The sequence below is a fragment of the Narcine bancroftii genome, chromosome 13 (genome assembly GCF_036971445.1).
Source record: "Narcine bancroftii isolate sNarBan1 chromosome 13, sNarBan1.hap1, whole genome shotgun sequence".
Taxonomy (NCBI): Eukaryota; Metazoa; Chordata; class Chondrichthyes; order Torpediniformes; family Narcinidae; genus Narcine; species Narcine bancroftii.
Window position 1 is genome coordinate 69,924,872 of NC_091481.1, and position 25,882 is coordinate 69,950,753.

The 25,882-nt window shown below is 43.2% G+C and overlaps 2 protein-coding genes across 4 annotated transcripts in view; one reads left to right on the top strand and one right to left on the bottom strand.

The window, feature by feature from the left end:
• Positions 1 to 20,311, bottom strand: part of mcm5 (minichromosome maintenance complex component 5) — a 37,078-nt gene extending 16,767 nt beyond the window's left edge. For 2 of the 3 annotated variants that reach the window (XM_069909954.1, XM_069909953.1), the window contains exons 1-10: positions 20,055 to 20,308; positions 18,724 to 18,850; positions 15,392 to 15,520; positions 14,222 to 14,394; positions 13,131 to 13,286; positions 12,611 to 12,777; positions 11,186 to 11,357; positions 4,489 to 4,600; positions 3,204 to 3,347; positions 305 to 370 (exon numbers count right to left, since the gene is read on the bottom strand). In XM_069909954.1, coding sequence (XP_069766055.1) covers positions 305 to 370; positions 3,204 to 3,347; positions 4,489 to 4,600; positions 11,186 to 11,357; positions 12,611 to 12,777; positions 13,131 to 13,286; positions 14,222 to 14,394; positions 15,392 to 15,520; positions 18,724 to 18,850; positions 20,055 to 20,221 — 1,413 coding nt within the window. In that variant the 5' untranslated portion in view covers positions 20,222 to 20,308. Of the gene's footprint in view, positions 1 to 304; positions 371 to 3,203; positions 3,348 to 4,488; positions 4,601 to 11,185; positions 11,358 to 12,610; positions 12,778 to 13,130; positions 13,287 to 14,221; positions 14,395 to 15,391; positions 15,521 to 18,723; positions 18,851 to 20,054 lie in introns of all 3 variants that reach the window. The other variant, XM_069909955.1, reaches the window with a different exon arrangement.
• On the top strand, positions 14,273 to 25,577 carry LOC138748058 (uncharacterized). The gene is made up of 8 exons (XM_069907754.1): positions 14,273 to 14,388; positions 14,955 to 15,111; positions 15,434 to 15,583; positions 16,173 to 16,296; positions 20,067 to 20,449; positions 21,892 to 22,065; positions 22,664 to 22,820; positions 23,583 to 25,577. The coding sequence occupies exons 1-7, from the start codon at positions 14,273 to 14,275 to the stop codon at positions 22,757 to 22,759; spliced, it is 1,200 nt and encodes a 399-aa protein (XP_069763855.1). The 3' UTR covers positions 22,760 to 22,820; positions 23,583 to 25,577.
• The last annotated feature ends 305 nt before the right edge of the window (positions 25,578 to 25,882 follow it).

Genomic DNA, 25,882 nt, shown 5'->3' on the forward strand with positions numbered 1-25,882 from the left:
TACTCTTGCCCTAGGAATAAGGTGCTGGCTATCTATCTTATCTATGCCTCAAACCTTGATTCCCCCCAGTATCCAGAAACCTACAGATCTATCTTGCATAAACTCAGTGCTGAACTCCCGTAGTCCCCTTGGATAGTGATTCCAAGGATATTCCACCCTCCAAGTTGACACAGTCCTTTCCAACTCGGTCATGAATAGTTATATCCTTTATTACAGACTGCACCTCAGGCCTCTTCCCTTAGTCAGCTCCAGCCTGGAACCAGAGGCCAGCACCCAGACACTTTGGACTGACACACCTCCTCACCTTGGCAATAGAGATTGTCTGCTGCTCCATGGCTTCGTGAATCGCCACTCGGTCGTCCTCTCGCATCTTTAGAGACAAAACAAAATCAATCAGCAAAACATTGGGAGATGAACTGGGAACAGGAATCATTGGGCCCAACTGGACTTGCAAGGAGTCAAGAACTTGCAGTCTCTCTTGAACTGGGAAGTTATGTAATGGAGTCTTTGCAGTGAACGGTTACAATGACTGTAATTCATGTTCCATCATCTGTATAAAACTGGTGAAATTACCAACTCATTTTTTTTTGGAATTGACAATACAGCATGGGTTGAAGCCATTCTTGTCATTTAAATTATTTGACCGACCCCTTCCATTTTGGAGAGTGAGAACAAGCCCACATAGGTCATAGGAAGAACGTGCAGACACCTTACAGACTGCACCAGATTCAAACCCAAGTCAATTGCGTCACTCACCATGCCGCCCACAAATCTTCCTTGAACCAGTTATACACCACACAAGCAACTGGAAGACAACCAAGGGCTGGATAGGCACAAACCAAAGATCCCACCTCCTGGCTCTCTCCCCCCATCTTCCCATTCATCTGCTTTGTCCACCAATGTAGCTTCTGGGGGAGAAACCTGACCCATATCCAGCTTCCACTTGTGTCCCTGAGAATTAATCTTTGTATTCATGTTCTTTGGCTTGGCTTCGCGGACGAAGATTTAAGGAGGGGGTAAAAGTCCACGTCAGCTGCAGGCTCGTTTGTGGCTGACAAGTCCGATGCGGGACAGGCAGACACGGTTGCAGCGGCTGCAGGGGAAAATTGGTTGGTTGAGGTTGGGTGTTGGGTTTTTCCTCCTTTGCCTTTTGTCAGTGAGGTGGGGTGGGCTTTATGTAACCAATAATTAAAGGCCCAGATCCTGTTTATTCTTCAACCATGAATAACCACTGCCTCCACAAAAGAGATATCTGACTCAGCACTTGGAGTCTGACCACTCAGCTTTACACCAGCAATAATCTCGAATAAAAAGGTATGTTGTTTGTTCTCACTTTAATATTCATGGTTTCAATACAGGTTTACCCGCTTTACGAATACTCGAATCACAAAAAATTTGTTTTGCTTTTACAAAAAGATTTGAGTGAGTTTTCATTTTTAGAAAAAAATCGTCTCCAATAGTAGTGAATGGGTCTGTGCTTTACGCTATTTCGGTTTCCAAAAGGTTTCATAGGAACACTGTAGTTTTGTAAAGCACGGTATACCCATATACATTTTAATGTTTAAATTCAATTACAACACGGTAACAGGCCTTTCCAGGCCACAAGACCACGCTGCCCAAATATACCAATTAACTGACAAACCCTGTACATTTTTTGAAGGGTGGGCGGAAACCCATACAGACATGGGGAGAACGTAGAAACTCCTTCTAGACAGCGCCAGATTCAAACTCTGGTCACTGGTGTTGTAACAGCAATGTGCCAACTGCTATGCTAACTATGAGACCTAACAGGTCAAAGATTTTTTTTTAAATTGGCTTGAACATAATTCTTAAATCTTTCAACTGGTCACCAATTATGAGACATTTTAGGAAAAATGGAAAAAGCCTTCAAGCACACAGATTTATATAGAGATACTTCACGGCAGTCTGAGCGGGGCCTCTGGATTCACCATCCGAGGCTGCTTCACAAGGTGGCCGAGTGATCGACCCATGCTTCAGGATTGAAGGTCGGTGCAGGATTGACACTGGGTTCCACATTTCTCTGTCAACTTGGGGCCAAAATGAGCTCCAAGCTTCACTGCTGCAGTTGACCCATGAAAGTCAGTCACTGGATCTCGAGGCCCTTCTCCTGGACTCCTGTGCTGTCAAATGTTCTTGGTGGTGGGGGTAGTAAATTTGCAGATTACACTAAAGTTGTGATTGTGTAGAGCCCATCAAAAATTACAGCAAGATGTATTACAGATACATGCTGACAAATGGCAGATGGAGTTTAATCCAGATAAATGTGAGGTTTTGCACCATGGGAGGTCAAATGTAAGGGGAAAGGATTGCAGAAGGATCAGGGGGTTCAGAGATCTTTGAAAATGGCTATGCAATTAGATAGGGTGATAAGGTAATGATTGTCATTGGGCAGGACAATGAGTGTAAAAGGAAGGAAGTCATGTTGCATCAATAGAAAACTTTGGTTAGGTCTACTTGGAATTCTGGTTGCCCCATTACAGGATGGGTATGGAGTCTTTGGAAAGTGTATAGAAGAGGTTTACCAGAGTTACCCAATTTAGAGGGTATGAGTTAAGGGAGGGATTGAACAAATTTGGGTCATTTTCCCTGGAGCGTCAGAGGCTTTTTCCAAAGGTAAAAGTGTCATACCCAAGAAGACATTTCATGTTTAAGGCTGGGGTGGCAGAGAAGTTTAGGGAGATGCACTGATCTATTATTTATTTATTCATTCATTCACGAAGAGGGATGTTGGAATATGCAACAGGATGCCAGGAATATCAGTAGAAGCAGATACAATAGTAAACTAAGAGGCTTCGAAATAGATACATGAATATAAAGGGAATGGAGCGAGCTCGAGCAGGTACAAGCAGTAGAATTTGTTCGATCTTGGTCAGCACAGACCTGTTCCTGTGCTATACATTCTGTGTTCTAACCAGTTCTTGGAATGGTGCTATTTCAGAAGAACAGAATTAGATCCTGGTCTCTCTGCAACAGTTCCTTCTCCACAGGAATGCAATAGTTCAAGATGAAACTTGAGGGAAATTAGAGATAGGCAATAAATGCCACTTATACCAGCCATTCAAGATTCAGCTAACCAAATTATTTTTTTTAATTTCTGGTCAACAGCAACCAATTCTGTTTGCCATCCCAAGAACACCACAGATCATTTGGTCACTGGCTCTCCTAGCTGATGGTTTTTGTACCTTGTCAAATTCATCAATGCAGACAACACCTCCATCAGCCAAAACCATGGCTCCGCCTTCCATGATAAAATTCCGAGAGGATGGATCTCGCATGACAGAGGCAGTGAGTCCAGCTGCGCTGCTCCCCTTCCCAGAGGTGTAGACCTACACCAGGATGAAGAGAAGTTCCATCAGTGGAGAATCAAGCTCTCACCATATTCCTCCCATTCTGCCGCACCCAACCTGAGCGATCAACCATTAGACGGGGCAATGCAGGCAAATCTTCCCTGAGGCTCCAAGGACCTCAAGGACTCTGGAGATGAGGAAGGACTGACAAGGCAGTGCCTGCAGGTTGCCTTCCTCCCACTCACTTGACCCAAAATACCCAGAACCTGCTAACCGATTGTATCACGTGAACCAAAATCCATCCAGTAACTTGAGCCTCTGCAGTCCGACGTTTAGGTGAAATGCTAACCCGTGGCACCAGCAGGATGAGGCAATGCCCTTACAGGCTTTGACTAAAGCTCAAGAGACAAAGATATTATTAATTGGAAATATGTGCATAGGTCTAGTCTCCCCATACAAGCAAGGATCTACCCATGATACAGGGAATGCAGCAGAGTACACCAGTTTGGACCTGGTTTGGGATTTGTCACAAGAGACTGCAGTCATTCAGATAATGGAGCTGCTGTCTCACTGGTCCAGTGATCTGGATTCAATCTGGACCTCTCGTTGCTGACTGTGTGGAATTTGGATGATCTCCGTGTGACTGTGAACTTCCCTGATGCTCGAGCTTCCTCCCACATCCTCTTTGCATTTCTACCCCTTTGCAATAGAGGTTATTGAACAATGTGCATTCAGAATGTTAAATTTAGACATATAGCATGGTAACAGCCCTTCTGACCTACGAGCCCTTGCCACCCATTGACCTACAACTCCCAATAGGTTTTGGAGGGTGGGAGGAAACCAGAGCACCCGTATGAAACCCAAACAAACATGGGAAGAATGTACATACTCCTCATAGACAGCACCAGATTTGAACCCGGGTCACTGGCACTGTAAATGTTGCACTAACCGTGGTGCCCCATAGAACAATTATTTAGTGTATTTTGTGTTTCCACTTTTGAGTAACCAAATCCATTTGTAGGCCCTCATTTACTACTTAATGCCATCACTTTGTTATGGTAGAACAGTCTACTTCTTGCAGAGTTAACCCAGACTCCTGGAAGATTACAAACATACAATACACCTAGAATGGGAAGCACAGAAAAAAAAAAGATGAATTCAATGGGTTCCTTCTGCTTACCCCAATGGGTGAACACCTCTCCACAAACTTCAGCAGCTGTGACTTGGCTGTACCAGGATCTCCGAGCATCAGCAGATTAATATCACCCCTCCTCGTCAGACCATCTGGCAAGCTGTAGCACACAAGGGACGTCAAAAGACCAGTTAGAGCACACCAAGTACTGCGCACAACCCTGCTCTTCACATCACCCACACAGCAGTGCACAAGGTCCTGCTCTGTGTACATGCGACTGCATAGCCTTGGACTCATGCGATGCACTAGTCTCCATAATCACACATACATCACAGTATTACTATGGAACAAGGAAATGATTTTTTGACACACATTTAAAAGCTGTCTTCAGTGTGGGAAGTACTTAAAAAGCTGGGAGCAAAAAGAATGAATTTATAAACCACAAACTAATAGCTGTAAAGGCTGTCACATTCGAGAATAGTCACAGAAAGAGTGGACGTGCTGGTTACGACCTTCCAGAATCTCCAAATTTTGACTGGGATGCTACTAGGATCCGATAAGATGAAAAATCCCCTTTTCAAGGAGGAAGAGAACACAAAGAACTATGGGCTAATTTGCCCAACTTCAGTTTCTGGAATCCATCATGGACATTTTGCAAATCACAAGACAATAAAACTAACTATGAAAGGGAAACATTGTTTCACTAATGCATTGGAATTCAGAGATGCAGGTCCTTCACCTACTACGTCCATGCTATTTACACCAATTCCATTGAATTGCATTAGATCAGTTGTCTTTGTGCCTCGGCAATCCTTTGGGAATATACAGTAACAAGCAGGTTGGATGAAGGGGAAATCTGGAAGTGTGATAAAGCTGGATTTTCAAAAGGCATTTGATAAAGTGTACCAAAAAGTATTGCACAAGAGCTCACCTTGGTCTCAACCTCGTCTCACTACTGCAGAAAAATGAAGACCAGCACCTCTACGTTCAAGAACAGTCTCTTTCCAACAGATATCAGACTCTTGGAAGCTTCCCACCCCACAACAAACCAAATGGTTTTGTCATTACAACAGTGAGAAAAATAAATATCCCGTTTGATTTGAGAGGAAGTTAAACAAATACATGATTGGGAAAGAGAAATGAAAGGCAAATGAGGAGTGGGGGAATGACCATTGCTGCAGTCGATTCAAAGCACTTTCACCCCCTCTGGGATGCTACTGGAGATAAAAATTAAACGAACCCCATAAGTAGTAAAACGACCCACTGTGCAACAATCATCACACAAAAATCTGACTGGACCTCAAAGAGGGAAAGAAATGGGGAAATGTTCCAAGTAGAGAGGGTAAGGAAGAGTTTTAAAGATGAAATTCCAAAGGTCAGCACTTCAACTGCTGAAGGCAAAACCAAGAGAGTGGGAAGTGGAAATAAGACTTCAGAGAAAGGGAAGGGTCAATTCACAAGGATTGGGAACAAAACATTTTTTTTTAATTTTTTATTTTTCACACTATAAACCATATAAATCAAGATACATTTTCCTTCTTAAATATATAGTGTCGTTTTCTCCCCCCCTTCCCTCCCTCCCTCCCTCCCTCCCATTTATTTAAAGTTCAGAAAACAAGATACATTAAACCCGTCAAACAATGTTGTCACTCAATAAAAATAAACAAGAAATTCCACTGAGTCAGTTCTTTTCATTCTCTTCTCCTTCTGTCATTTTAGGTGGTAGATGTCCACGGTAGGTTTTCTGTTATGTTTCATGTATGGCTCCCATATTTGTTCAAATATTGTAATGTTATTTCTTAAATTATATATTATTTTTTCTAATGGAATACATTTATTCATTTCTATATACCATTGTTGTATTCTCAAGTTATCTTCTAATTTCCAGGCTGACATAATACATTTTTTTGCTACAGCTAGGGCTATCATAACAAATCTTTTTTGTGCACCATCCAAATCAAGTCCAAATTCTTTGTTTTTTATGTTACTTAGGAGGAAGATCTCTGGGTTTTTTGGTATATTACTTTTTGAGATTTTATTTAGTATCTGGTTTAGATCTTCCCAAAATTTTTTCACTTTCTCACATGTCCAAATTGAATGAATTGTTGTTCCCATTTCCTTTTTACAGCAAAATCATCTGTCAGATACTGTTGGGTCCCCTTTATTTAACTTTTGAGGTGTAATATATAACCTGTGTATCCAGTTATATTGTATCATACGTAACCTCGTATTTATTGTATATCTCATAGTTCCTGAGAAATATGATCCGAAATTCTCTGAAGTTTTCATTAATCTCCGTTGATTATATGTGATTTGCTTGTCTTTTTTTTCCTTAATGCCAATACCATTCTCTTAGTTTGTTCTGTCTTAAGCTGCCACGCTAGATTTTTGTGCGTTTTTTTCTCCTAGTTCATATTTCTGTTTTGTCTTCATTATGTTCTTCTCCACCTTATATGTTTGTAGTGTTTCATATTTTATTTTTTTTATCTGCCAATTCTCTTCTTTTAGTTGTATCTTCCTTCATTGCTAATTCTTTTTCTATATTTGCTATTTCCCTTTCCAACTGCTCTGTTTCCTGATTGTAGTCCTTCTTCATCTTAGTTACATATCTTATTATTTGCCCTCTGATGAACGCTTTCATTGCGTTCCATAGTATAAACTTATCTTTCACTGATTCCGTATTTATTTCAAAGTACATTTTAATTTGTCTTTCAATTAATTCTCTAAAATCCTGCCTTTTAAGTAGCATGGAGTTTAATCTCCATCTATACATTCTTGGTGGGATGTCCTCTAACTCTATTGTCAATATCAGGGGTGAGTGGTCTGATAATAGTCTAGCTTTATATTCTGTTTTCCTAACTCTGTCTTGCATGCGAGCTGATAATAGGAATAGGTCTATTCTTGAGTATGTTTTATGTCTACCCGAATAATATGAATATTCTTTTTTCCTTTGGGTGTTGTTTCCTCCATATATCCAAAAGTTGCATTTCTTGCAACAATTTAATTATAAATTTGGTTACTTTGTTCTTTCTATTAATTTTTTTCCCAGTTTTATCCATGTTTGAATCCAAATTAATGTTGAAATCCCCTCCTATTAGTATGTTCCCTTGCGTGTCTGCTATCTTCAAAAAAATATCTTGCATAAATTTTTGATCTTCTTCGTTAGGTGAATAAACATTGAGTAAATTCCAAAACTCCGAATATATCTGACATTTTATCATTACATATTTCCCTGCTGGATCTATTATTTCCTCTTCTATTTTGATTGGTACATTTTTACTGATTAATATAGCTACTCCTCTAGCTTTTGAATTATATGACGCTGCTGTTACATGTCCTATCCAATCTCTCTTTAATTTCTTGTGCTCCACTTCAGTTAAGTGTGTTTCTTGTACAAATGCTATATTAATTTTTTCTTTTTTCAGTAAATTTAGCAGTTTCTTCCTTTTGATTTGGTTATGTATTCCATTAATATTTAAAGTCAAATAGTTCAACGTAGCCATTTCATACTTTGTTTATCTTTCCTTTCCATTTCCTCATCATCACCTTTCCTTCTTATCCATTTCTGCTTTCTTTTTTTGAACACTTTATAAGACAACATTTCTAAAACATAAAACATTTCCCTTATTCTCCTATCTAAAATTCCTTTAACCTCACTATCCCCTCCCCTTCCTGAGTTGCCCATTATCCCTTGTCGGGCAACTACACCTCCCCTCTCCATCTGGATTTGCGAATTCACTCGCAAGCGTCAACTGATTTCGCAGTGACCGTAACTCTTCCCCACCCAGAAAAGATTTTAATTTTCATATACAAAGGTCACTCTCTTAATTCACCCCATACTTCCTTTCTTCCCTTTCTTTCCCTTCTTAGTTCTTACCTATATTCTATTTTATATATATATATATATATCTTTGGCTTGGCTTCGCGGACGAAGATTTATGGAGGGGGTAAAAAGTCCACGTCAGCTGCAGGCTCGTTTGTGGCTGACCAGTCCGATGCGGGACAGGCAGACACGATTGCAGCGGTTGCAAGGGAAAATTGGTTGGTTGGGGTTGGGTGTTGGGTTTTTCCTCCTTTGCCTTTTGTCAGTGAGGTGGGCTCTGCGGTCTTCTTCAAAGGAGGCTGCTGCCCGCCAAACTGTGAGGCGCCAAGATGCACGGTTTGAGGCGTTATCAGCCCACTGGCGGTGGTCAATGTGGCAGGCACCAAGAGATTTCTTTAGGCAGTCCTTGTACCTTTTCTTTGGTGCACCTCTGTCACGGTGGCCAGTGGAGAGCTCGCCATATAATACGATCTTGGGAAGGCGATGGTCCTCCATTCTGGAGACGTGACCCATCCAGCGCAGCTGGATCTTCAGCAGCGTGGACTCGATGCTGTCGACCTCTGCCATCTCGAGTACCTCGACGTTAGGGGTGTGAGCGCTCCAATGGATGTTGAGGATGGAGCGGAGACAACGCTGGTGGAAGCGTTCTAGGAGCCGTAGGTGGTGCCGGTAGAGGACCCATGATTCGGAGCCGAACAGGAGTGTGGGTATGACAACGGCTCTGTATACGCTTATCTTTGTGAGGTTTTTCAGTTGGTTGTTTTTCCAGACTCTTTTGTGTAGTCTTCCAAAGGCGCTATTTGCCTTGGCGAGTCTGTTGTCTATCTATATATATATATTATACCTACATACACACATACATATAGTTTGTGGTCATTTTTGTTCTCGTTACATATCTTCCTCTCTCTGTCTGTTTTGTAGTTGTTCTGCAAATTTTCTTGCTTCTTCCAGATCCAAGAATAGTCTGTTTTGCTGCCCTGGAATAATTATTTTAAGTACCGCTGGATACTTTAGCATAAATTTATATATTTTTTTCCATAGGATCGTTTTTGCTGCATTAAACTCCTTCCTCTTCTTCAGGAGTTCAAAACTTATATCTGGATAGAAAATTTTTTTTTGACCTTTGTACTCCAGTGGATTTTTGTCTTCTCTTATTTTCCTCATTACTTTCTCCAATATATTTTCTCTTGTTGTATATCTTAAGAATTTTACTAGAATGGATCTTGGTTTTTGTTGTGGTTGTGGTTTAGGGGCTAATGTTCTGTGTGCCCTTTCTATTTCCATTTCTTCCTGTAATTCTGGTCTTCCTAGGACCCTGGGGATCCATTCTTTTATAAATTCTCTCATATTCTTGCCTTCTTCATCTTCCTTAAGGCCCACTATCTTTATATTGTTTCTTCTATTATAATTTTCCATTATATCTATCTTCTGAGCTAACAGCTCTTGTGTCTCTAACTTTTTTATCAGATTCTTCTAATTTCTTTTTTAAGTCCTCTACTTCCATTACTACAGCTGTTTTTCGTTCTTCCACCTTGTCCACTCTTTTTCCTATATCTGACATGATCATCTCTAATCTATTCATTTTTTCTTCTGTACTTTTTACTCTTTATTTCACTGAATTCTTGTGATTGCCATTCTTTTACTGATTCCATATATTCTTTAAAAAAAAATATCCATTGTCTTGCCCTTCCCTTCATCTTCCATTTCTCTGTGTTCTTCCTCTTCTTCTGAGTCCATTCCGGGATCTGTGTCCTTTACCTCTGTCTCTTCTGGTTTTCTTGTTGGTTTGTTTGTTTTATTTTGTTGGGTATTTTTGGTCTTCTTATTTTTATTAGAAGTGTCTTGCTGCTGGTCTTCTTCCTCTGGGTTGGTCATCTGTTGTTTCTTTGATTTCTTTTTACTCTCTTCTTTCTTGCTCTCGTTATTTTCTGTGCTTTCCTCTTGCTGCTTTGTTGTGGCTGTCAATTTCAGTTGTGGAGATCGACTCCTCAGCTGGTCCCCCCCTCCCATCAGTGTTATTTTTGTCATGCGCGTTTGTGCACTTTTGTTTGGCTCCGTGAGCCATTTTTGTAGTCCCGAGTTCGGGGCTTCAACTGACCTTAGGGAGCAGGCTTCTCTCTCCGCGGCGGGCCTCCTCGGACAGGTAAGGCCTTCACCTTCTTCTTCCGATGTCCTTTCTTCTTCTCTTCTTCCCGTTGCTTTTGGCTTTTCTTTTTTCGCTGCCATTTTCTCCACACCTTTATTTTCACTTTATTTTGGTTTTTGTGTTTGTGCCTTCGTTTTTTCACTGTCTTTTTTTTACTTTTCTGGAGAGGGCTGGAGTTCCCCGACCAGCCACTACTCCATCACGTGACTCCTCTCAACAAAACTTTTTTTTTTAAATTTGGGAACCTCAGGGTTATTGGGGGAGGACACGCAATGCAGAGCCCAGCTCTTAGAATGGAGGGTGATCAAAATGAATTGGGATGTTCGAGCAGCAAAGGAAGAGAAGCTGAATGAAGGAGACGAACTGAAGCAAGCATAGATTTTGTCAAAGGGTGCTGCAGTTTCTGGTCAACCACATTCCAAGCACGCACTGAGACAGCAAAGCTTGAGAGATCCGAAAAAATTCTTTAGATCAGACAGTATTACTGAAAGATTTTTAATGAAAAATAGTGTTCAAATTAGAAACATTTTCCTGAGCATACATGGAAAAAGTGTATTAAGCAAAAGGGGCAATAGGGACAGATTTATGGTAATTGGCAATAGAACTGAGATTTAACAGCAACTTTCAACAGGAATTTAGAGAAAGAGGGATATTGTGCAGAGCAATGAGGGGAAATAATGAAGGAGCTCTTTTAAAACGTTTATACCAGCACCACGAACCGATTGGGTCTACTTGGGTCTCAGCTCAATACAAACAATCCTCCAGCCAACACTCACCGCTTCCTGGAGCCCCCGAACAGCAAGCAGCTAATGGCCTTCTTAATATCTGCACTGCCAAAGATGGAGGGAGCGATGCTCTTCGCAATGACCTCATAGACATTGGGCATGGCCGCCAGATGACGGAACTCTTCTTCGTCTTGTGGTGACATGACTCCAGCCAGGCCATGGCCTGGAGAGAAAGAAATATGGATTAGAAGAGACCATCATGATTTCCTCAAATGCTTCTGCAGATCAGGGCCAGGCAAGAACAGTTTTTGAGCTCGTAGGTGCCACTTAAAGCAGATTCATACAGCGCTGGATCTAACCCCAAAGCTTGCATGATTTTCACCAAGTCACTGCTCAAACACTGCAGTCAACTCAGGTAACCTCCTTTAATGTCAGCCAACAAGGCAAATCGCTCACATCACCCAATCCTTTCAAAGGATCCACACTGTACACAAAGTTCACTGTGACCGTAACAGAAGATTTGCATTGACAGAACACCCTTCATGGCTCAGGTCACCCTCAGAACAAAGGATGCTCACATACAAATAGGCCCATCTTCATCAGCATGAACAAGTTGGGCTGAAGGGCCTGTTTCCATGCTGTAGAACACTATGATGTCACCTTGGATGAGAGACATCTAAATCCACAACCAGCAATGACAATAAGCAGATAATTTGCAATAATGATACTGGGTGAGCCAAGCTCAAGACAAAATCCCCTGTACTTCTTCGCCGCATGCCACCACACGCTCCTGAGGGTTTGACTCGACATTTACATCTAAAATGTGGCATCATCCCTTGTCCCTCCCACAGTGCAGCTCTCTTTCTTTGGCCTGCCACGTCAACAGAGAACATGAGTGGGCTACGCTGAACTATATGTCTTTAAATATTAATGGAATACATAACCAAATTAAAAGGAAGAAACTACTAAATTTAAATGAATAAATGTATTCCATTAGAAAAAATAACATATAGGTTAAGAAATAATATTGAAATATTCGAACAAGTATAGGAGCCTTACATTAAATACAATAGCGAAAACCTACCGGGGACAAACATTACCTAAGTTGATGGAAGGAGAAGGAAAGAAAAGAATGGACTCAGTAGAATTTCTGGTGTAATTTTGTTGAATGACAACATTGTCTGACTGGCTTAATGCAACCTAGATTGTATACCTAAAATGGATGAGAGGGGGGGGTGGGGGGGTGGTTTGGGAGGAAAGTGGGGGGGGGGGGAGAAAAAGTCACTGTATATGTGTGAAAAAGAAGTAGTGTATATCATGGCTAATGTGATTTATGGTGTGAAAAATAAAAAATTTTAAAAAAAACAAAAAAAAAACAGAGAACATGAGCAGAGATCTTTGGAGTAGTATAACCAACAGTATAGCAGCATTTGGCCAGGATAAGGCCCTTGCTGGCCCTGAGGGAAGAGAACGCACCAGTGCCCTCAGTGTCCACCTGGATTCCAACCACTCGGATGTAGGAGCCACGAATTCCCACGCCAACACGATCTCGGCCTTTGTTGGTGGTCTTTCCTGACTTTTTGATAGAATAGATGCCCATAATAGTGACCCGGTTGCCAGGGACGATCTTGTCACACAGGTACCTGCGGGCGGAGAAAGGAGTCAGACAGGACTGGGAGAGCGAAATCCAGGAAGTGACACCCCCCCCCCCCAACAAACATCTGGCTCACATTCATGACCAAATCAATTGATAGCCATTTCAGGACAGAGGCTTCACCATACAGCAAACGGCTCACAGCCTTTCCCTCAATATCATTCTTAGAAGGCAGAGGCTTTCCACCTTGTAAAATCTATTTCAACCCATATCGCGCACTTGGTCACTCCCCAGATGTTGGGGGAAAAAAATCTGTGTGATCACCCATTTATGAGGTATATCCAAGACAAACACCCTCCCACCTCCCCCTCATATCACCATGCCCCCACTGACACCCCCTACCTGTCACAGTACAGCTGCATGTGCCGTGGCATCTCCCCATGTGGCACAGCATCCGGGGACTCCTGCAGCTTCAGGGTTTGGAAATCCACACACCGGCACTTGTCAGGGATGATGAAATACGGGTCGACAGGACACTTGGGACGACCAGCTTGCTCCCTGAAAGGCACAGCCTTCATCAGTCAAGAGCCCAACCCTGCTCCCAGGCCTCAGAACATCCCTCATTGTTCTGCCTGGTTCCTGGGCCTCACTCCCTGCTGCAGCAAACACAAGCCCACGCAGCATTTCTAATCCTCCACTGGAGCCTCTCAATCTGCAGAACTGAGACTGTTGGCCCAAGAATTTTTTTTTTAATTTTAAAAACACCATCTATAGAACGAAGAACCCACATTTACATGACAGCTTTCACCATCTTAGCGCTTTAGAGTTTAGAGATACTTATTGGTCTACTCTTGTAACATAGAGGAAACAGATACCAAAACAGTAGATAATAACCACCAGATCTAATGGCTGTGGCTTCCAAGGTTTACAAAGGGGATCTCTGTGTGTACCTAGCGAGGCAGGTTGTTTGTCATCTCTCATGGTTCAGCAACAGATATCATCTCAGGCCACTGTGGCATGTTGCAAGGGAGTAATTTGAAGAGTCACTGCCCTTCAGGATTAGGGTTCTAGATTAAAGTCAAGCAACACACAGACTAGGTTCTGCATAGCAATTACTCACTAAACAAATCTGCGCACACCTTCCTGTACATTATGAGGCAAGAGGATACAATGATGGATGTTGAGAGCTGCTAGGAAGCTCATGGCTATCAGGTGAACAACTTGTACTGCGTTATATCAATCCAGCACAAGGATTTGCCAAACGAAATGCCAAGCATTAATCAGTTCGTACCAACCCTTTCTTGCACAATAAACCCAAAGCTGAGCCACTGTAACGACACTAATTTCCCACATTTACCATAATTCCAAAGCATATAGGCACCAGTTCCACAAGTACACCTCTGTTCTATCATTCACAGAACACATCAGTAACAGATATTGTTCCCTAATGCAGTCTACACACCCTGGTCTCTCACCACTGGCATCACACTCACGTGTTGCATTTACGAGGCAAAGCATATCCTTCCAGGCCGGGCCGGACAGCAATGTTGCTCACAACGTTGCGGCAGCCACGACACTCTATGACAATCCTGGTGGCCTTGGCTCGCACAGTGCTTGCTGAGATCACAATTCCTGGGACCTTCACCAACCGAGACATCTGGTCTGACTGAAGGTGCAAGACAGAACAGGTTAATCCGTTTGTTTGCTGCATTTGATAAATCTTCCCTTTAAGAGACAATTTAACCACATCCAACTCAAAACATTTAGCTTACTACTTCTAAGGCTTATTTTGAAAAGAAGTACAATTCTAAGCCAGGCTTCGCTCCAGTCAGGACCTGTTAGATGAAGCGTTGAACTCCTTTCGTAAAATTTAACCTCGTGGGCCATATTGATCTGATTTTGGTAATGGAGTCACATCCTCACTAACATCCATGTCACAGTGGCATCTTGGGAGTCTTTGCTTCTTCTCTCTGTTCTTACAGATCCATAGCATTATCTGCACTGGATAGTTACTACATTAGCTATTTTATCCATTCTATACTAAAGAATAGTTATAAAAGATGTGGTAGTCAGGCAGCTGTTAAGTTACCAAACCAAACCCATGGGCATTCACAATTTAGAGACATATTCAAATGTCAATAACTCAAGTGTGGAATTTAAATTTGATTAATAATCTGAAAACTTCAAAAGTATTCAAAATTGATAGTCTACTGATGTCCTTCACAGGATGATCAACCTCACTTTTGTGCATTACACTACAATCCATCATCTGCAAATTTCCTTGTTTAACGTTGTGTTGGTTACTTTTGCAACAAACACAATGGTGGTGTGGACACAGTCCTACTATGGAGGGCCCTTACCACCCAATTCTAATACCGACAGGGTTTAAGTGGTCTGTTAAAGGATCCCACTGTTTTTCTTGGTCTGTGCACAAGATGGCAGTGCCTGCATTGGACAGTGGACCATGAGGCATTGGAGACTCCAGGGGAGCAGTGGACCAGCCAGCACAGAACACCAGAAACTGGGGTCACACAGCATCCATAGGAAGCAAAAAGCAGTCCATTTTTCGGGCTCAAGCCCTTTATCGGGAATCTTGAAAATGAGGTAGCTGCTTGAATAAAAAAAATTGGGGGGGGGGGGGAGAAGAGGAGCCCTCGAGTTACCTTCAAGCTGCGAATGCTGGCACAATTGGCATCCGAACGCAGCATGACCTGGATCTCCTGCAGGATCTCCTCACCTGCTGGGCGTGGACGGGTCACCTCATCTGCCACGTCCTGCGCTGCCTCTTCCAGCTACAGGAAAAATGGAAGCAAAACACAGCCATGAAATTCCAGCAGATGGTGGGCCTCACCAGGGTAAACCGTAATCCACTTGTCCCACTTACGTCCCTGTAACCAATTTACTCCCACACACTTCACTTCGATTTACAGCTGTAACTAACCTTTGGAACATGAGAGGAGACCACGGGATACTCATGTCTACCTTTTCAGCTGGCTGCAACAGCATTTTTAAGTGCAAAACTAATCGCAGACAATGAAAGATATTATTTAGGAACTCCCCATCAACACCCCTCGAATCCACAATCCCTGGCATAGGAGGCCAGTGGCTTATCTAACACAATTAGTTCCTTTCAGATGCTGCAAGGATTATCTCGTGGGATGCTCTCATGACAAGATTGAAGAGAGGCAAGGACTTAAATAATGTTGAGAAATTGTTTCCAGTGGCAGAAGGGCTACTGGTCAAAGGGCACATTCAATTGTGGCAGTAGATGAAAACTCTGAAGCAGATTGTTTAAACTGAAGCTCCAAATCTGAAAGGGAGGTGGCAGAAGAATTAAATGCAATTTTAAATGGCATTGTGAAGAAAGAATGTTAGCGCCTCTACTTCCTCAAGAGTTCGCGGAGGTGTGGTATGATATCAAAAGACTCTGGCAAATTTCTACAGTTGTATGGTGTTATTGGCTACATCACAGACACCAATACCCCTGAGTGTAGTAAGGCCCTGCAAAAGATCATGGATAGAGACCAGGACGTTGCCACCATTGAGAACATCTGCAGGGAACACTGCTGTCAGAGAGTGGCAGCAATCATCAAATATTCACACCATCCAGCACATGCTCAGTTCTCATTGCTACCATACCCACCAAGTTCAGGAACAGCTGCTTACCCCACCACCAACAGACTCCTCAACAACAAACTCAATCTGAACTAATTTAAGGATTCTTTCTTGTGCACTTCATTGATATTTTTTCTCTCAAAATTGCATAATTTACATTTCTTTGTGTTTTCAGGTGTACATTGAGTAGCGCTTTTTTTTGCACTGCCATTAAGTGCCTTGCCCGTAGGAAAAAGAATCTCAGGGTTCTATGTGATGTCATTTAAATTCTTAATTTTAGGCATACAGCACAGTAACAGGGCCTTTTGGCCCACGAGCCCGTGCCTCTTAATTACACCCAAATGACCTGCAACCCCCAGTATGCTTTTAAAGGTGAGAAGAAACCGAAGCACCCAGGGAAAACCCACGCAGAAACAGGGAGAATGTACAAACTCATTACAAACAGCATGGAATTCAAACTCCAGTCCCTATCTTTTCTTTGGCTTGGCTTCGCGGACGAAGATTTATGGAGGGGGTAAAAAGTCCACGTCAGCTGCAGGCTCGTTTGTGGCTGACCAGTCCGATGCGGGACAGGCAGACACGATTGCAGCGGTTGCAAGGGAAAATTGGTTGGTTGGGGTTGGGTGTTGGGTTTTTCCTCCCCTATCACTGACAGTGTAACAGCATTCCACTAACTGCTAGACCAGGGGTGTCGAACTCAAATTCATGGAGGGCCAAAATTAAAAACTTGGACTAAGTCGAGGGCCGAACTAAATATTTATTGAAAATTTTCAATAACATCTGCATGTTTTCTCTTCTTTCAACAAATGTAATGTTAAACTTTAGGATATAACTTTAGGAGGATAATGTTACAGGTCAGGAGTAGGTAGCTCAAGTTCACCCTTTGCTTGACCTGAGGGAAACCTATTTGGTCCCTGTGGAGATGTAGTCAGCATTCACAGGCTGTGTCCATTTTGGCCTGCATCAGGACTCAGCATTTCCTGCTCACTCCTCAGGCTCTAGGCCTCTATTTACCCTCGACCCACCATCCCTCTACCTGACCAGTCCTTTACCCAACCTCAACTCACCCCTCACTCCACTCGCTCTGCCTCTACCCACCTCATCCTATACACGCCCCTCTACTGCCTCTCCCCTCAACCTGTTCCTCCCTCTACCCGTCTCTCACCCTCTAATCACCCCTCCCCTACTCGCCCTGCCCCTCCCCTTTTACCTCTTCTCTATCCACCCCTCCTTCTACTCATCCCTCCCTCTAACTGCCCCTCGCACCACCATAACTTCCCCTGCCCATTACTCCTCACCTACACCCTCTGCCCACCCCTGCTTACCCACCCAATCAGGCCAAGCGCGCTGCCAATCAACCTTCACTCTCTTCACGTGCAGGGCCGAACCAGCCGTCCCTGGGGTCCGCGCGGGTGCAAGCGCTGAAGGCCGTGGCGACCGGGAGAAGTGCGCTCGCGCTGTGGAAGGGCCGTCCGGTGCCAGTCGCGCGGGGCTCGCGCTGCCCGGGGACTGTGCGCAGCCTGCCATGCCCGTCGCGCCGACAGGAAATCACAGGCGCTTGCCCATCCGCCGCACCGCTCGACAGGTGGGAGAAGTGACTGGTTGTGCGGGGAGCCTTCCAACTGGCTTGCCGGCTGATGACATCGACAGACTTCTCGTGTTACAATTTCTCGTGTTACAATGGGGAAGGATGTGCAATGAAGGGGGAGGATGGTGGGGGTGACATTACCAAAAAACAGCATCGGCTCTCGCTGCAGGGCGGACCACCTCTAATACATTTTTGAAATGATCTTGCGGGCTAAATATAATTATATCGCGGGCCAGAGTTTGACATGTGTGTGCTAGACTAACCATGTCGCCATATATGTACTCTGATGACAAATCTGAAATGAAAATGAAAAGAGAAACATTTGCAGAGCCTGGCCTGGAACAATGGGCTGACCAGCTCTGAGTGTCACACCTTTCTATGTTCCAGGTGATAAAACCTCAGTCTAATTACTGACCATCACAAGTGAGAAAAAAGATTTCTGTACCAACTCCTTCAGTATAATCCCCGTTATCCAGAATTCAAGCAAACGGTAGTTTCAAGCAACCGGCAAATTCACTGATCCGGCATCTACCAATCCCCATAGGTGCTGGGGTTTTACTGTATTTGGGTCTAGTCCAATGGAAACCAATAACCTTAAACAATGTCCAATCCTTTTCTACACATTCATTCTTCTCAAATTGCCCTGTTTCATACTGGATTGTACAACCATTGGATGACTGAATCTCTCCCTTTTACAGCAAGAGATCTGATCGTGTCAAATAGCACAAAAAAGCTTTGGACACACTAGACTCCCAGCACTCCTGTGTCATGTATGATGTGCCTGAAGTTTACCAGTGGCAGGTGTTCAGATGGCTGCTTCAGCAGGGTATCGGCCAGATCCTCATCAAAACTGCTCAGGTCCTCCAGTGACACCTCGATCCAATATTCACCCAGGTTGTAATGGCGTTTGAGTTCATCCCTGCATGTTGGAGTAGAGGGAAATGTAAGCATCTGGACTCTAGTCAAAACAGTAAGACTGCAATACTCCTCTCCTACATAATTATTCCAGGACCACAAACACAAATTTCAGCCAGGGAAGAACTGTTTTAAGTATTCAGAGCGATTGATTTTACTCCCCCAGTCGGTAGACATGCCATGTCGTGTTTTCTGGCAGCTAAATATTCCTTTCAACTCCCTCATTCTCATCTTTAAATGACTGTTGTATTGCACGGAGATCATCCATATGTGGGGTGGGGAAGCAATTCAAGATGATAAAGGACAAGAGTTGAAAGGGGCGCAAGAGAGGATGATGGGGAATGAGTTAATTATAAATTTAGACATGCAACACAGTAACAGGGCAATTTACACCCAATTAACCTGCACCCCTGGTACATTTTGAATGGTAGGAGGAAACCAAGGGGAAAACCCAAACAAACACAGGAAGAACATACAAACTCCTTACAGATAGCGCAAGTGTCAAACTCCAGTCGCGATCAATGGTGCTGCAATGGCTTGGTGCAAACCGCTACAGCAATCATGCCGTGGGAATAATTATGGAGTGAGGCATGTTGTTGGGGGGGAAAATCAGCTGATCAAGGATGTGGACAAGAAGCAGCAATGATTGGGGAAGTGATAGGGGTGGTTAATATGATAGTAGAGCTGGCTGTTTCAAGACGGGGAGAGGGAGAGTTAATCTTGGGGGGGGGGAAAGAGGGAGAGCCATCTGATTTGGGGGGGGGGAAGAGCCAGGGAGGTGTGTGTGTGGGGATTGAGGGGAGGAGGGCGAGATCCAGCTGATGTGGGTGAGGTGTGGGGTTTGGGAGGGGGTGGGATTGAGGGGGAGGGGTGGGGGATTGCGAGCCGGCTGACCTGCGGAGGGGGTTTGAACGGGGGAAGGGAGCAGCCGGGCGATTGGGTGGGGGCGTTGAGGGAGGGGAGGGAAGGGCCAGCCTACGGGGGGGGGGTTGGGCATTGACGGGGTAGGAAGCAGAGAGAGCCGGAGGAGGAAGAGGGATGGGAGACCGGCTGATAGTGGGGGGGAAAGAGCCGGCTGATTTGAGGGGAGGGGGGTCGAGGGGTGGAGGTGGGGGGGAAGCCGATTGATGTGGGTTGGGGGGGTGGAAAGCGGCCGACCGAGAACCCCTTGAATCTCCCACCTCCCTGCCCGGGCCGCCGGCACCGACCTGTATTTGAAGGTGAAGCCGGACCGGTCGCTGCCCACTCGGTACTGCCGCAGGAAGTCCCGCAGCCGCTTCTTGAGCTGCGAGCGCCGGAGCTGGCCGTCGTCGGCCTGCGGCTCGGGCCCGAAGCTGTCGCTGTAGAACACGCCGGCATCATCGAAGCCCGACATCACGGAACCGACTCATTCGGCGGCACCCCGCTTCGCGCCAAAACCGCTCGCCCGCCCCACCTCCTCGGACTCCCATTGGCCTCGGGTTCGAGGCCGGCCGACGATTGGTCGGGCGCCGCCGTCCGTCAAGGAAAAGCGATGGCGCGACGCTGGAGCGGAAGTGACGTAGGCCGAAGCTGTCTGGCGGACAACTGGAGTCGCGTCGGTGCAGAGAGGATGGAAGCTGAGGTAAAATCTTGAGGGGAATGGATCACCAGAGGGATCACCCTCCGACCAACATGGGGGAAGTGGAGATGATTGCCCACCTCTTTGCTGAATGCAGATTTACTAAATCTTAAAAACTCCGAGATGCTGGAGCCCCGAACATATGCAGCACACGACAGGCCCTTCAGCCCTCAATGTTGTGCTGACCAAAATATTCCGACCAAATAAAGTACTAAATTTTCCCTACCCCGTAATCTTATTTGTCCCACCACCACCACCCATGGTAGGACATTCTAGTCACCCACAACTCTTATTGCTTAAAAAAATCACCCCTGATGTCTCCTCTAAACTTACCTCCCATGGGATGGAAGCAGCTTTCTGGCCGGGTTGCATCACGGAGGTTCCAACTCTCAGGGAAAGAGAAAACTCCAGAGGGTTATTGTTAGAAACAGAAGTACCTTCACAGAAATTGCTCGAGACAAAAATTGAGAAGAAAGAACATTTATTATACAACAATGCAAAGTTGGGTGCTTCCCCTTACCCTGGGAATACACACACACACTGGGGCTCACCCAACTTTTATACAGTTTATTTCAGTATAGAAGTACCCTCCCCCTTACATTCTTCTGCCTCCTGGATGAGTTTGGCATTAGGCAATCCTGTCTGCCTACGTGCTGTTTCTGTGAACTTGGAGGACCAGGGGTTATCCTGTCGGTGTCCCATCATGTCATTGTCCTTCACCTTCCTGACTCTCAGGGCTGATTCTCAGGGCTGACTAACTTCTTACATGCAGAACTTGCTAATTCTGTCTAAGGCTAGAAGACCCTTATCTTATTCAGACTAACTTTACTTCTTCCTACATTCTATTATCTATTATCTATCCTTATCTTATTCATACTGTTGAACTTCCTGATTCTGTCTAAAAGGCTAGAAGACCCTTATCTTATTCAGACTAACTTTACTTCCTACATTCTAATATCTATTCTTATCCTATTCATACTGGCTTTATTCATTACACATATATCTATACTAGTTTCCTCATCTTCATATTTTTATATCAGTTTTACTCATCTCACAGTTATGAATCCAGCCTGGGACATAACAGGCACCAGACTTCACTCTCATCAGGACGTCTACATGAGGTGGTGTATTAAAAAAGCAGCCTCTCTTCAAAGACCCCCACCACCCAGGCCATGCCCTCTTCACTCTGCTACCATCGGAGAAAAGGTACAGGAGCCTAAAGACAAGCACTCAATGGCACAAGGATGGCTTGTACCCCTCTGCCATCAGATTCCTGAATGATCAGTGAACCAAAGACTGCCTCACTTTTTATGCACTTTTTTTTATTTACAATAATGTAAGATGGTTATATGAATGTTTGCACTGTGATGCTGCCACATAACACCGAACTTCATGACTTATTCATGACAATAAATTCTGATACGGATTCTGATTATTATTCACAGATGTCCTCTGGTGTTTGGTATTCCTGCCCTGGGAAAAAGGTGCTGGCTATCCACCCTCTCATAATCTTGAAAACCTCGATTAACTCTCCTCTCTTCATTCAGCACTCCAAAAAGAAAAGTCCTAGCTCTGCTAATCTTGCCTCAAGACTTTTTTCCAGTCCAGGCAATATCCTGGTAAATCTCCTCTGCACCCTCTCCATAGCTTCCACATCCTTCAACAGAATCAAAATTTTGTAAACGTCACAAAATTTGTTGTTTTGAGGTGGGAAGAGAAGATGTTGGGGGGAATGGGTTAATTTTGTGGAGGGAGGCATCGTGAGGGGGGGGGGAGCAGGCTGATAAGGTAGTCATGCCGATTCATAGGAGGTGGGAGTGGAGGAGTCGGCCTGTCAGGGTGGCGGGAGGAGCTGGGTGATTGTCCTTCCAATATTTCACTTGTGAATCTGCAGGGGTAATCTGCATCCAATGCTCCCACTGTGATCTCCTCTACCTTGAAGAGACTGGATGCAGACTGGAAGATCACTTTGTTGAGCACTTTGGCTCTGTCCACCGCAATAGCGTGGATCTCCCAGTGACTACACATTTCAATTCTTCATCCCATTCCCTTGCTGACCAGTGGCATAGCTAAAGTATATTCTTCAACAATTTTTAAATTCTTTAGTTCCCTTGCGCAATAAAAGTCGAACCTCATTATTTTATTATTAATTTTTTTTTATTGCATGGCCTTGGAAGAACTTTCTGGATTCATTGTTTTAATCAATCAACCTTCCAGTGTTTCGAACTGCGTGCTCAGTCTCCTGTGATGCGCTGGTGGCGGCTGGCATCTGGGGAACCAAAACAAACCGTGACGCTACCACCTCTTCTCTGACGCTGGATGGTCCCATGGAACTTCATCTTTTTCATGTCACAAGTCGCACCCCCAGATATATGTAAGTTGCATACATAATGACACTATTACTGAAATGTGAAATTATTGAATGTAGAATACCACTATTTGTACTATAAATAGGTCATGAAATATTTTGCGTTTACACAACTCGTTTGTTGATAAACCAAAGCAATATTGCCCAAAATCAATATTTTATAATATTCTTGTCACACGCTGATAAAGTACTGTCTGTTGTGGCATAAACAAACGTATAATTGCTTCATAGAATTTCCGATCGTTTAGTAGTAGGCTACTGACCATTATAACTTTTATGGGTGCTCGTATATAAAACTGGTTACAACTTGAAAACGAGTATTTCTGCCGAAAATGCCTTAGACAAAGTGACCTAGAATTGTAAAACCTATCGGAAAAACATATTTTTGTTGTCGGGAAATTTGATGTGTAAAACTGCAAATTTACCCGTCTGTGCTGTTACTTGATCATGGGCCAGCTACACCTTTGTAAATATAATAGAGCTAATATTCTAAGGGTTTGTAGAAATGTCGAGCATGGTTGGGAGGAATAGCTCTGAAGGTATTAGACTTTCTCCTTGGCTTTCAAAATTATGATAAGTTGGTGATAAAAGGTGGATGTGCAATAAAAACATTATAATGTTGGAAGAGTGGAGAGGACATCAAATTATAGTTAATGTTGTGTTGTTTGCAAGCCGAAATACTTTGGCACCCCTGCTCTCCTACCATGGGTGCAATTATCATTCCCTTGACTTTTGGTACTGTAGCCATAGATTTTTTTTTCTGATAAGGAATTCCATAGAGAAAAACACGAAGAAGAAGATTATCTGAATGGGACAGAAAGATGAAAGAAGTTGCAAATCAAGTAAAAGAATTGTCAAAATTTCAGAGATTGAAATGTCATGAAATGATATGATTTAAGTGTAATGTTCATGGTCCAGTATCAACGACCCTCCTGCTATTTCAACACGGGTCATTCACAAGCCTATTTAGTGGGTTGCCAATGTGATAATAGCTGAAATCAAGGTGGCTAAGTACTTTGCAATAATTGTTGACTCTACTATTGATACTGGTAGAACTGATCAATTTTCTTCATCTTTGCGATTATGTAACAGTAAGCGGTGATGCAGTGGAACAATTTATACTATTCAGTGAATTACCTGGAGCAAGGTAATTTTTCAACATTCTTCTTCCAGCAATCAAAAACTTAGGGCTGTCAATAACTGTGTTGCGGTCAGTCTTACAATGGAGCAAGCACCACGTCAGGCGAAATATCTGGTCTCCAAACAAAAATGAGGGAAATCACTCCAAATGTACTCTTTACACATTGCTGTGCATGCAATTTAAATGGTTCTAATTGATGCAGTCTGCTCCAATATTCAAACCAAGTTTTTTCAAACTCTAGAAAATGTCTATACCTTTTTTTTCTGGCAGTTTACCATCCAGAAAGTTAACAGTAGAGGCAGACTTGCAGAATTTACCTGCACTAGTAGTTGCTCTGCAAAGAATTCTGGATTGTGCGATTAAAAAAACTGTACTCCTAAACAGTACTTAGAAATTCTTAGTTGTTCTTATATTCTGAAGTGAAGTGGCAGACAAGGCTTTCAATTTATCTTTTATATTTACAGAAAAATAGTCTAGATCTGCTAACAGCCTCTCATTTGATTCAGCTTTTTGAAAAGATATGAAAAACAGACAAAATGAGCCTGAATCTCAATTCAAGCAGATTGAGAATGAAGCAACCAAGTTGGCTCAAAAGTGTGATTTTAATACAGAATATAAGCAGCACAGAGAACATAAAAAAGATTCCATGAAAAAAATGGCAGAGAATGAAGGAATACTTGATGGCCCAAAGAAATTCATAGTTGAATCTTACTTAGTAATCTTACATTCTATAGATTCTATTTTAAATGGCATAAGTGAAAGATCTGAGCATTTTAAAAATGTGGCTTCCAAATTTAGTGGTTTAGATCAAAGGATTTTGACAACGCAGATAATGTGAACGAATCAGAATTTTTAGCAGACACGTACTCAGATATCATTGACATTTAAACTGAAATCGTACAAGAGTTTATTTCATTTAAAGATGTACAAATGGATAATGAGCACAAGGAGGAAGGCAAATTCAGGTGTTGAGAAACTGACCATCAACAATGCATTAATATTCATGATCGCCAATGACGTGTTCCATTTATCCTAACTCGTCCACACATTATACCGCATTTTTCTGACTTTGCCCATAACTAGCACAGTTGCGGAACGATCCTTTAGCCGGCTCAAACACATAATTGTACCTTCATTCTACAATGGGCGAGGATAGATTGTCTGGGTTAGCTTTGGTCTTCATTGAAAGACAGTTGGCTACTGAGGTAGATTATAATGGAGTAATAGATAATTTTGCTAGAATGAAGCCTAGACAAAAATGGCTGTTGTAGTTACTTCATACATTTTTCATATTGCTGTTTTGTTTTCATTTTATGTTTAAAATGTAAAATAATTAAATAAAACATGTTTTTATTATGCTTTGATTTTAAATACAAAAAACACTTATGTACTTCCTTTAAAACTGCATCATCCTTGTGTTTTGATGTTAAATACAAAATAAAAATGTATAATAAATTTAAAATTATTTGGTATGCACTGTGGCACCTTTTTTAATGTGCTCGCTCCCCCTAACTGTAGAACCTGGCTACACCCCAGTTGCTGACATGTCTGTCCATGGTCTCATGCACTGCCAGATTTTTACCGATGAATGGTGGAAAGTGTGCTGACTGGCTGCATCATGGTTCTTTTTCCTTTGGGCCAGGCAGAATTACCACTTACTGGATGGTTTTGCCTGTGATATCCCCGGCTGTGTCCACTACCTTCTGCAGGGCTTTATGCTTGGGCGTGTGGCATCCCCATTCCAGACCATGATGCAGCCAGTCAGCACTCTTTCCACCATACATCGGTAAAAGTTTGCCAGGGTTTATATCATACCAAACCTCCACAAACTCCTGAGTAGAGGTGATGATATGCTTTCTTCACAATGCCATTACTGTGTTGTCTCCAGGAAAGATTTGCTGACTGGCACAATCCTGGCTTCAGGAGT

What these genes read in the sequence shown, in the direction of transcription:
- LOC138748058 (XM_069907754.1), top strand. Translation starts at nt 14,273, where the DNA reads ATGTTGCTCACAACGTTGCGGCAGCCACGACACTCTATGACAATCCTG. An exon ending in CCAATTCTAATACCGACAGG is followed by an intron (nt 15,112 to 15,433) that starts GTTTAAGTGGTC and finishes ATCCGAACGCAG; the next exon opens with CATGACCTGGATCTCCTGCA. An exon ending in AGATGGTGGGCCTCACCAGG is followed by an intron (nt 15,584 to 16,172) that starts GTAAACCGTAAT and finishes AAATTTCTACAG; the next exon opens with TTGTATGGTGTTATTGGCTA.